Here is a 10,899-nt window from a genome sequence, read left to right as displayed (position 1 = left end):
CCCTCCCCGCGCGGAGGCCTCCCGGAAGTCCCGCCTAGGGGCGGAGCCAGAGCCGGCAGACGAAACAGGGAGCCGCCGCGCGGCCGCTTCCGCGGGTCCAGGGCCGGAAGCGGAAATGCGTCACAGGGGCGGGCACGGCGGCGGCGGCGGCGGCGGCGGGTGGCGTCGGGGGCGCCTGCGGCGGACGGTGGCGGCGGCGGGCGGGGAGGCCGCGGCTGCCGGGGTTGTCGGGGGACGGCGGTGAGCTCGGGCCTGGGCGGCGGCGGCCGGGGGCGCAGGCGGAGCCCCGCGCCGGTGAGCGAGTCCCCGGGACCACGCCTTTCCGCGTTCCGGGCCGGGGCCGCGGGGGCCGCGGGGCGGGGGGGCCGGGGGCTCGCGGGGATGGTTGGGGGGGCCGGGGGCTGCGGGGGTCCCGGGGCTCCGGCGGGCTGCGAACGGTCGGGGGTTGAGGGCCGGGAGCCGCGGAGGTTCTGGGGGGCTCCGGGGGCTGCGGGGGGCCGAGGTGTGCGAGGGTCGGGGCTCCGGGGGGCTGCGGGGCCTGCGGGGGGCCGAGGTCTGAGGACAGGAGGTTCTGGGGGGGCCGAGGTCTTCGAGGGGCCGAGGTCTTCGAGGGCCCTGAGCTCTGGGGGCCTCGGGGGCTGGGGTCTGCCAGGGTCACGGGCTCTGGGGGCTGCGGGGCCTGGGGTCTGCGAGGGTCAGGGGCCGTGGGAGCTCTGGGGGCTGTGAGGGGCCGGGGTCTGAGGACAGGAGGTTCTGGGGGTCAAGGTCTGCGAGAGTCGGGGGCCTGTCACCGCCGGGGTCTTCGAGGGGCTGAGGTCTGCGAGGGCCCGGAGCTCTGGGGGCCTCCGGGGCTGGGGTCTGCCAGGGTCACGGGCTCCGGGGGGCTGCGGGGGGCTGCGAGGCGCCGGGGTCTGAGGACAGGAGGTTCTGGGGGGGCCTAGGTCTGCGAGGACCGGGGGCTCTGGGGGTCTTCGAGGGTCGGGGGCTCTGAGGGCTGTGGGGGTTGTGAGAGGCGGGAGTCTGAGAACAGGAGGTTCTGGGGGGGCCTAGATCTGCGAGGACCGGGGGTCTGGGGGCTGCAGGGGCCGGGTCTGTCAGGGCCGGGGGCTCTGGCGGGGCGGGGGGGGGGGCTGTGAGGGGCGGGGATGTCTGAGAACTGGGAGCTCTGGGGAGCTGGCAGCCGGGAGGGCTGGGGATGCCAGCAGCTAGGGGGCCGGGGGGCGGGGACTGGCGCCTACAGTGTCTCTGGGGCCAGCGGCCAGGACCAGGGCTGTGAAGGCCGGGGGCTCCAGGGAGCTGGAGGTCCAGGAGGGCCAGTGTTCTGTGACACCGGGGATCCCTGGGGCTTGCCGGGCCTGCTACCTGCGGGGCCTTTCGGAACCAGTGGTCTGGGATGGGGGCTTGGACACAGGAGCAGGAAGCGTCTGGGAGGGAGGGGGATGGATGGGGGGCTGGGGTCTGCTAGAGGTGGGGGTACCAGGGGGTGGGGCATGGGGGTGCTGGGGGCTCTGGGAGCTGGTGCCTGAGGTCTCTGGGACTGGTGGCCCCCGGCTAGGACACTGGGAAGCTGAGGGGGGGTGCTGGCTCCTGTGACCTGGGGTTCCTGAGGGTGGTGGGCTGCAAGGGGAGGAGCATGTCCAAGGGTCACCTTCTGAGGGGGGCTAGGGACCGCAGGGATCCTGGGAGCAGAAACAGAGGCCTTCCCTGGCGGAGGGATCTGGGGCTCCTGAGGGCACAGAGGGCCCTAGAGACCCGGGCGGTCCTGGGGGCAGTGGCAGGTCATAGAGGGTAAACGGGTGGAGGACTGTGGTTGTCCCTGGTCCTGGGGGAAGCTGAGGGTGCCGGCGGGGCTGTGGAGAGCCCTGACCAGTGGAGGCCAGTCCCTGGGCCCAGGGGCAGCTGGAGGGGCTGGAGGTCATCGGGCTGCAGGGTTGACGAAGGGGGGGCCTGGACTAGGGGTAGCTGAGGCCATGGGGACCACGCTGGGGGAGGTCTTGGGTCACAAGTCGGCCCAGAGTTCCTCAGTCCCTTAGACTGGGCTGGGGGGGCTCTACGGCCCTCCGTCAGCCCTTTGTGTGGGGCCTCCCTACCCCTAGACCCAGCCAGGTGCCTCTTCTGCCCTGCACCAGCCCCTCTGTGGGGGAGAAGGCCCAGGCTGAGCCTCAGGCCTTGAGGGAAGGCTCCCGGCAGGGGGCGGGGGCGGCAGCTGCCAGTGTTGTTTGGGTTCCTGCTGGAGCTGGGCTTTCCGGAAGTGGCACTGGTTGGACCAGTAGGAGGGTGCTGCCTCGGGGGAGGACGGGGAGGGCAGAAGGCCAGGAGGAGGGCAGGTGCGCACGGGAGCGCGCAGGCTGCACGGGCCCTTCTCTGCTAGTTACTTTACGGCAGACGCGAAGGGTCCATGAGCCGCAGTGGAGTTGTTGAAGCGGACACTGGGGCCAGAAACTTCCTGTTTCCTTCGGGCCTCTGCCTGCGCAGACCCTCCGGGCGTCTGCAGCTGAGTTCCTTCCTGTCCCGAGTCCTCCAGTCCGCAGCCTCTCCCCCTGCAGGGGAGTGGAGCTGCCGGTTGCGCTCCCTCCGCGGCCTTGGGAGGGCTGCTGCTGCGCTGGGTGACCCAAGGCTCCTCCTGGAAGTTTTCTGCAGCCTGGGTTTCTTTTTTCTCTGATTCAAAAAAAACCAAAAAAACAAAAAAACCCCAGCCGCACAAAACACGGGTTTGGGAGATGGTGGCGTCTCGTGCGCTCGAGCCCCGCTCCTGGGCAGAGGTGGGCAGGCACCCCGGTGTCCCAGGCCTGCTGCCCTGACCGCCCGTGTTGGTGTTCCAGGCCCACGGTTCCGGCTATGGCCGCGGCCACCATCGTGCACGACACGTCTGAGGCGGTGGAGCTGTGCCCCCCGTACGGCCTGTACCTGAAGCCCATCACGAAGATGACCATCAGCGTGGCGCTGCCGCAGCTGAAGCAGCCGGGCAAGTCCATCTCCAACTGGGAGGTGATGGAGCGGCTGAAGGGCATGGTGCACAACCACCAGTTCTCCACGCTGCGCATCTCCAAGAGCACCATGGACTTCATCCGCTTCGAGGGCGAGGTGGAGAACAAGAGCCTGGTCAAGTCCTTCCTGGCCTGCCTGGACGGCAAGACCATCAAGCTCAGCGGCTTCTCCGACATCCTCAAGGTGCGCGCCGCCGAGTTCAAGATCGACTTCCCCACGCGCCACGACTGGGACTCCTTCTTCCGCGACGCCAAGGACATGAACGAGACGCTGCCTGGGGAGCGGCCGGACACCATCCACCTGGAGGGCCTGCCCTGCAGGTGGTTCGCCCTCAAGGAGTCAGGCTCCGAGAAGCCCAGCGAGGAGGTGCTAGTCAAGGTGTTCGAGAAGTTCGGGGAGATCCGCAACGTGGACATCCCCATGCTGGACCCCTACCGGGAGGAGATGACCGGCCGCAACTTCCACACCTTCAGTTTCGGGGGACACTTGAACTTCGAGGCCTACGTGCAGTACCGCGAGTACGTGGGCTTTATCCAGGCCATGAGCGCCCTGCGCGGCATGAAGCTCATGTACAAGGGGGAAGACGGCAAGGCCGTGGCCTGCAACATCAAGGTGAGCCCGGCCCAGCGCCTGCCCTGGCCCGGGCACCGTCTGGGGCAGGTCCCGTGGCGGGTTCGGGGGCCGCGGGCTGGTGGGCAGCCCTTGTTCACGCAGCGGAGGCCCCGTGGCGGCTGGCCTGCTCGCGTCTGTCCACGGGGGAGGTCCTTGGGGGAGGGGACACGCTCTCTTGGATAATGGGGACCTTCTTTCCCGACCATCGGAGCAGGCAGTCGCATCTGTGTCCTGCACGCTCCACACCACCCCCCACGCCCCCATCGGCCGGGAGCTCCGTGTTGAGCCGCCAAGTGGCTGCGACCGCTCGGACGCGTCCCAGGGGTCCAGGCCCCATGTCCCGGGTGCCCCCGCTGTTGAGTGCAGGGTCTCTGGAACGCGGGCGTTCTGTGCTATCGGGCAGCTCCGGCTGCGGGTCTGAAGCGTGCTCACGGGTCACTGTGCTCTGTGCTGTTCGCCCCCGAAGGTCTCCTTCGACTCCACCAAGCACCTGAGCGACGCGTCCATTAAGAAGCGGCAGCTGGAGAGGCAGAAGCTGCAGGAGCTGGAGCAACAGCGGGAGGAGCAGAAGCGCCGTGAGAAGGAGGCGGAGGAGCGGCAGCGCGCCGAGGAGAGGTCGGTGTGCACGCGCGGGCCCCTGCGTGCATGCGTCTGAGTGAGCACGTCTCTGTGCGCGCGTCTCCGTGCGCGCGTTTCCATGTGCGCGTCTCCGTGCCATCTGAGTGAGCGGGTCTCTGCGCGCGTCTCCGTGCCATCTGAGCGCGTCTCCTTGCGCGCGTTCCCGTGTGCGCGTCTCTCTGTGCGCGTCTCTGCCATCTGAGTGAGCGTGTCTATGCGCGCGTCTGTGCGTGCGTTTCCGTGTGCGCGTCTCCGTGCCATCTGAGTGAGCGCGTCTCCTTGCGCGCGTTCCCGTGTGCGCGTCTCTGTGCCATCTGAGTCTCTGTGCGCGTGTCTGTGCGCGCGTTTCCGTGTGCGCGTCTCCGTGCCATCTGAGTGAGCGCGTCTCCTTGTGCGTATTCCCGTGCGCGCGTCTCCTTGCATGTGTTCTCGTGTGCGTGTCTCCGTGTGCGCGTCTCCGTGCCATCTGAGTGAGCGTGTCTCTGCGTGCATTTCCATGTGTGCTTCTCCGTGCGTACGTTTCCGTGCGCGCGTTTCCGTGCCATCTGAATGTGCGTGTCTCCCTGCACGCTTCTCCGTGTATGTCCGGGGTGTGTACGCGTCCCGCTGTGCGTCCATGCACGTGCCACCGGAGGCCTGGGCCATGCTGTCCCTGCACAGCATCCCTTGTTGGGGCCGCCGTGCACTCGGGACGAAGCTCCGCTCGCGACAGGGACTGGACGCTTGGTAACCTAGGCCGCGTTCCAGGGGAAGCAGTTTATGTGGCTAGGCTGTCGTCGCTGGGCTCTCGGGCCGCTCAAGCATGGGGGATGCGCCCGCTCACTGTCGCTGCCCGTCCACGTTCTTGTGCTGTGGAAGGACGCTCAGCCGTGGCGCCCCCTCGTTTTGGGGTGTTTCCCACCCGTGGTTTGTGTTCCGTGTGCTGCCGGGTGTACGGGCAGGGTGCGTCTGATGGGGCCGCGTTCCCCGTTAGCGGTCTTGGGGATTGCGTGTGCGTAGAGGGCAGTCCACCCCTGCGGCTGGGGGCGCCTTCACCGGGACCTGGACGCATAGTCGACTCTGGACTGAGATTTTGCTGCCAAGTCCATCTGGGGCTGCGGGTGCACACCACGTGTGTTACTCCTGCCCTGGCTCCGTGTCGTTTACCAGGGAGAGGCGCCTTGATGGCCGGGCAGGACGTGCGGGCCGTGTGTGGGGCATGGCTGGGACCGGAGACTCCGCCCCAGAGTGCGGCCAATACTTGGGGCTCGTCGTGCACACATTGCACCCGGGGCTGGTGGTGGGGGTCTTACCCTGAGCCCCTGTCCCTGTGTCCCTGGGCTCCTTGGGCAGAGCGGGAAAGGCCCAGGCGGGAGGCTCCGTCAGACTTCTGACCTGTTGCAAGCACGGCCGCCCAGGCCTTGTCCCCCCGAGCACGGAGCCTGACGCCCACACCTGGGCTCCTCCCCACACCCTCTCAGGAGGCACCGGGGTCTCACTAGAGGCACCGTGTCCTGGACCTTCACCCCCAGAAGAAGCGGGGACTTGGTCCCGGAGAACAGGCTGCTCTGTCTGTCTGGGCTGGAGGCGTGATGGGGACTGACGGTTCCGGATGGGGGGGTGCGGGCAGTCGGGCGCAGCCAGTGCCTCTGCTGAGCTCACCGAGTGCTCGTTAGAGGTGAGGGATGCGAGGGGAGGGGGCCAGGCCGGCCCCGCGGAGCCCGCTGCTACCGCCGGCTGTGGCCCTTTCTCGGCCCGAGTGTGCGGGCCGGCCTCGCGCAGCCTTGGCGCCCGTCCAGCCTCGGTCACTGGCGCATGTTCACTTGCCCCTTGTGAGTCTCAGACAGGTGGAGCGTGATGGGTGGCTGTCCCGCTCTGGCAGGCGACCAGCCCCTGGGCCTCCGGCTCCGCCCCTGCTCAGAGCAGTGCCCGCCGGCAGGACGCCTCAGGCTGCTCCGACCCGCGGCTCTCGGCACTGGTGGGGTCTGGACACTGGGCGGCTCTCGGTGCCCGCGGAGGCCCCGCCCCTTGCCCCACTGGCCAGTGGGAGTGCCCAGCCCCACGCTCCGCCCCGTCCTTGCTGGGCCACGAAGCGTTTGCCTGCCTGTCGGTCCTGTTGGGTGCGCGTTCTCCGCGGTGTGGCGTCACCCTGGCTGTGGGGCTGCTCTGCAGGGTTTTGGCTGCCTCCTGGGCTCCTCGTGCGTCCTGTCTCCTCAGGGCGGTTTTCAGCTCTGTCCCTTGTCTCGGTTATTTGACCAGTTCTGAGGCCGGAGTGCGGCTGAGGTTGCCGTGGAGACATACCCCATGGTTTGCAGACTTGCCCTGTTGGGGTCTCTGCAGCTCTCCTGGTTGCATTTTGATCCTCTTTTTGGGGACCCCTCCCCCTGCCAGAAACAAAGGATCTAACCGGTGGCTGTGGGCGTGGGTTTGGTTTATAACAACCTGCCGTGTGTGCGTGGTTCCTCTTGGCGACATGACCGTTTCTGTACCGGAGAGCGCGCTTTTAGGGACCCTCGGTCCAGGAGAGACACGGGGGGCACGCTGTCCTCGGTTTCTGTCACTGTGGCTTTGTCTTTCCTGGAATACCACACAGGCGGGATCCCCGGGTACACGGTTTTCTGCGTTTAGTCTTTCCCTTAGTAAAATGCTTCCAGAACTCCGTCTGGGACTGTGCACTTGTGCATCCTGCTGTTTCCGCGGCACCCTACGGCAGAGCCCCAGCCATGGGCTTTGTGCCCTGGGAGCATGTGCCAGCGCGGTGTGCATGCTGAGCCCTTCTATCCTGAGCCAAAGGTGGTGTCTGAGCCGACAACCATGTGCAGTGAGTCCGGGGCGCGGGTGCCGGGTTGTCCTATGGGCTGGCGTGCTGCAGGCGCTGGACCGTGTGTCTCCTGATGGCCCTGTCCACCCCCTGCCTTTGCCCCCATGTCTGCTCATGTGCCGCCTCCCCTTTGTGGCAGGAATGCTGTGTATCGGGGGCCCCAGGGGTCAGTTCTGCCTGGCCAGCCCCGCTGGCGCTGTGGCAGGAGGTTCCCAGGCCGTCGTGGGCCTCTGCAGCTTTTGGTGGGCCTCATTCAAACCCAGAGTTTCTGTGTCCCACCCTCACGTTGTTTCCTCCGTGGCTGAGGCTGGTCGGCAGGACCGTCCCTCGGAAGGTTCTGAAAACCCATGGTCTGCGTGCGTGTCCGTTTCTCCAGTTCCCCGGGTTGAGCGGAGCCCGAGTGTGGGAACGGGGTTAAAACGTGCGCGCGTGCTCGCGCTCGGACCCCCGCGCCATCCCCCCGCGTGCAGCCCCCGCGTGGCCGGGTACCGCGCACCGCCGCGGCCGCTCCCTGCTCACGGGAGCGGTCACGGGAGCGGTCGGCGTGTTCCCGCAGGAAACAGAAGCAGCTGGAGGAGCTGGAGCGGGAGCGGAAGCGCGAGGAGAAGCTGCGCCGGCGGGAGCAGAAGCAGCGGGACCGCGAGCTGCGCCGCAGCCAGAAGAAGCTGGAGAAGCTGCAGGCGCAGGAGCAGAAGCAGCTGCAGGAGAAGATCCGGCTGGAGGAGCGCAAGCTGCTGCTGGCCCAGCGCAACCTGCAGTCCATCCGCCTCATCGCCGAGCTGCTCAGCAGGGCCAAGGTGCGGGGCGCGCGGGGGGTCGGGGGGGAGGGCGCGGGGCGGGCTTGTTGGGCAGCCGGGGAGCCGCCGCCTCCGCTCCGGGCCGCCGTCCGCTGTTTCTGACCGGGGGCTGGCGTCACCGACCTGTTCCCACCGCCGGCTGCCGCTACGGGGTGACGATGAGCGTCAGTACAGTCGGGGACACGGTCTCCGGGTGTCGGGGGCCTTCCTGCCTCGGTCCAGGTTCTAGAATGTTCCCGTCTGGCAGAGTTTGCACAGCTTTGAATCCGTGTGACGTGTGTGCCCGTGTGTGGCACAGTCCCGAGAACCCTCGGGGAGCAGGGGTGGAAGGTCCCCGTTTCCCCGCGGACCCAGGGAGCAGCCGAGTTCAGCGAGGGTCCCCCGGCCCCTGTGGCTCTCCTCCCCCTGCAGGTGCTCTGCCTGGGTCTGGCGGGAGGGCGGGTTTTCCTGCGACCGCGCAAGCCAGTGGCCCGGAGCGGCGGGAGGCTGTGGGCTGAGCCTGGCGATAGAGGGGCCCGTTGGCACCGTGGGGAGCTGAGGGCGCAGACGGAGCCTGGGTGGGCCACGTCCCTCCTCCGCAGCCGTGGACCGCGCAGGTCTCGGCGGGTGCCTGATGGATGAGGGTCTCAGAGCTGAGCATCTCCTCGTTCCTCCTGCCCGCTCCGCTCCTTCCGGAGGCCCGGCCGGTGACTCCGGCGAGCCGGGGGCCGGGCCCACGCGGGGACCTCGCCCAGCGCTGCTTGTGCTCTGGCAGGCCGCGTGCCCCCGCAGAGTGGGGTGCGGGGCGACCCCCTAACCTGTTGTCTAATTACAGTTGTGATCAGTCCCTGGGAAGGAGACTGGCAGGCGCGCTGAGACGCGGCAGCTCAGCTCCTGTTTCATGGTGAATATTGAAGACGCGCACCCAGGCCAGGCCCCGCACCTCCCGCGGAGGCCGCGGCAGCGTGTGTCCGCCTCATCTCAGCTCCCTGTAGCTGGTGACCGCGTGCGACCTCCCAGCAGGCCCCATGCGCGCCTCGGAGAGGTCGGGCCCCACCCAAAATGCCCGCCCCGGGGGCTGTGCCGCGTTGCTTCGCCACGGGGTTCCTTCTCGCTCGGGCGCACGGCGGCCCGGGCGCTGTCGGGACTGGGCGGGCCGCAGTCCGGCCGGAGCGTCCACCCGCATCCCCCAGGCCTCGGGCCCCCCGCAAACCCAGCGCCTCCTCGGAGCGCGGGAGGCGTCCAGAGGTCCACGTGCCGCCTTCCCCTTTGTGCCGCAGGCCGCGAAGCTGCAGGAGCAGGAGCGGAAGGACGCGTCGCTGCGGCTGCAGCAGCTGGAGGAGCGGCGGCGGCGGCAGGAGGCGGAGCTGCGGCGCGTGGAGGAGGAGAAGGAGCGCGCGCTCGGGCTGCAGCGCAAGGAGCGCGAGCTGCGGGAGCGGCTGCTGAGCATCCTGCTGAGCAAGAAGGCGGACGACCCGCGCGCGCGCGACGAGCTCGCGCTCTCCCACGCGCAGCTGCTGCAGCCCGTGCTGGACATCCTGCAGACCGTGTCGGCCGGCTGCGTGGGCGCCGCCGCCCTGCACCCGCTGGGGGGCCAGCCGCCCCCCGACACGCCGAAGGACACCCCGCCGCGCCCGGAGAGCGACGGCACGCCCAGGAACGGGACCGGGAGCGTCCCCGAGGAGGCCCCGTGCAAGGAAGGCCCCGATTCTCGCCTCGCCGCCGCGGGGGACGCGTCCCCGGACAAGAGGTGCCCCGGCGTCCTCGCCTGCATTCCCGACAACAACCAGCAGCCCAAGGGCCTGCCCGCCGCCTGGGACCAGAACGCGCCCAAAAAGGACATCCGTTCCGAGCAAGACAAGTGCAACCGGGAGCCCAGCGGGGGCCGAGGCCGGGCCAGCGGGGGCCGCGCGGAGGACGAGCGGCCCAAGCGGGAGAGGAGCCGGCCGCGGCGGGCGGGCAGTCGGGAGGACGCGAGGCAGGCGCGGAAGGAGCGGCGGCAGCACAAGAAGCGCTCGCGCCAGGACGACAGCCCTCCGCGGCGGAGCGCGAGCCCCGCGCATAGCCGGTCCCGCAGGTCGCACAGCAGAGAGCGGTCCAGCCGCCGGGAGAGGAGCCGAGACCGCAGGGCCGGCTCGGGCCGGAAGCGTAGCCGCCATCGCCGCAGCGAGCGGGACAGGTCGCGCTCAGGGTCCCCCAGCCGGCACCGCAGCGCCTGGAACAGGTAATGCGTGGTGGTGTCCCGTGCGGCCGCGGGGCCAAGATCCGGACCGTGGCGCTTCCCGGCTCCCCTTCCGCCCGGCCTCCGCGCAGCACGGCGCCCAGGAGCCAGCCACGCAGGAGGGCCACGCGTCCCGCGTCTCCTTCGGCAGCACCCGCTGGCCCGCTGCGAGCGCGCCGTCCGCAGTCGCTACCTTTAGTTTTCCCTCAAAACTGTTGATCCAATAGCTTTAACGTCACCGGTCTGTCTCCGGCAGGAGAGGCGCCCTGGCCGGCAGCGCTGACACGTGCGCGCAGGCCCGTCGTCTGGGGACAGACTGTCAAGGACGGACAGCCGGGGTCCCACAGGGCCCCGAGAATTTGAAAAAGCCGCACCCTGGCGCTTTTGTTTCCTTTTCCTTTTGTAATTTTAAGTGATTGGGAAGCGCGGTTGGCGGGACGGTTGGCGGGACGGCGCGAGAAGCCGGCGGTGTGGCGCGTGCGGTCCCGCGTGGCGCCAGGTGAGTCCTGGAGCTCGGCGCTCACCCGTGCCGCCGCCAGCCGCGGTGCGTGCGGGGCCGTCCGACTCGGTGTCCCGCCCCTTCGCTCCGGAAGCATCCGCGCTGCAAACTGGTCGTTACGCATCAAGGAAGGTCGGTGCGGGGCTTTGGTTTCTAGTCGAGGTTAGCGTGTGTGGTTTTTTTAAGAAGCCGTTTTGCTAAATTATTTTTACTTGGAACATTTCAAACAGATTTAAGGCTTAAAAACTTGTTAAATTTTATAATCATTCGCTTCTCCAAGTGAAGCTCAAGAAATACTTAAAAATAGCTGTAATGTTTGCGTTAGGAAAGACGGTGTTTACTCCAGTTTGCATTTTTTGTGGAATAAAATCTTTTTTCCAATGAA

General features: G+C 68.3%; 1 protein-coding gene across 2 annotated transcripts; it reads left to right on the top strand.

Moving 5' to 3' along the window:
* Positions 1–146: 146 nt before the first annotated feature.
* On the top strand, positions 147–10,899 carry LOC309856274 (A-kinase anchor protein 17A-like). 2 transcript variants are annotated; one of them, XM_082717202.1, is made up of 5 exons: positions 147–294; positions 2,823–3,600; positions 4,067–4,215; positions 7,575–7,815; positions 9,075–10,899. In XM_082717202.1, the coding sequence occupies exons 2-5, from the start codon at positions 2,839–2,841 to the stop codon at positions 10,020–10,022; spliced, it is 2,100 nt and encodes a 699-aa protein (XP_082573328.1). In that variant the 5' UTR covers positions 147–294; positions 2,823–2,838; the 3' UTR covers positions 10,023–10,899. The 2 variants fall into 2 exon arrangements, with proteins under 2 accessions (XP_082573328.1, XP_082573329.1); XM_082717203.1 differs by having other exon boundaries at positions 169–240.

This window comes from Mustela nivalis, assembly GCF_964662115.1.
Source record: "Mustela nivalis genome assembly, chromosome: X".
Classification (NCBI taxonomy): Eukaryota; Metazoa; Chordata; class Mammalia; order Carnivora; family Mustelidae; genus Mustela; species Mustela nivalis.
Note: the sequence above shows the minus strand (reverse complement) of the source record. Positions and strands in the feature narration are given on the sequence as shown.

Excerpts from the sequence above, each read along its gene's own strand:
- LOC309856274 (XM_082717202.1), top strand. The coding sequence starts at position 2,839 with ATGGCCGCGGCCACCATCGTGCACGACACGTCTGAGGCGGTGGAGCTG. Across the intron at positions 4,216-7,574 it reads CGGCAGCGCGCCGAGGAGAG|GAAACAGAAGCAGCTGGAGG; the intron begins GTCGGTGTGCAC and ends GTGTTCCCGCAG. Across the intron at positions 7,816-9,074 it reads AGCTGCTCAGCAGGGCCAAG|GCCGCGAAGCTGCAGGAGCA; the intron begins GTGCGGGGCGCG and ends TTTGTGCCGCAG.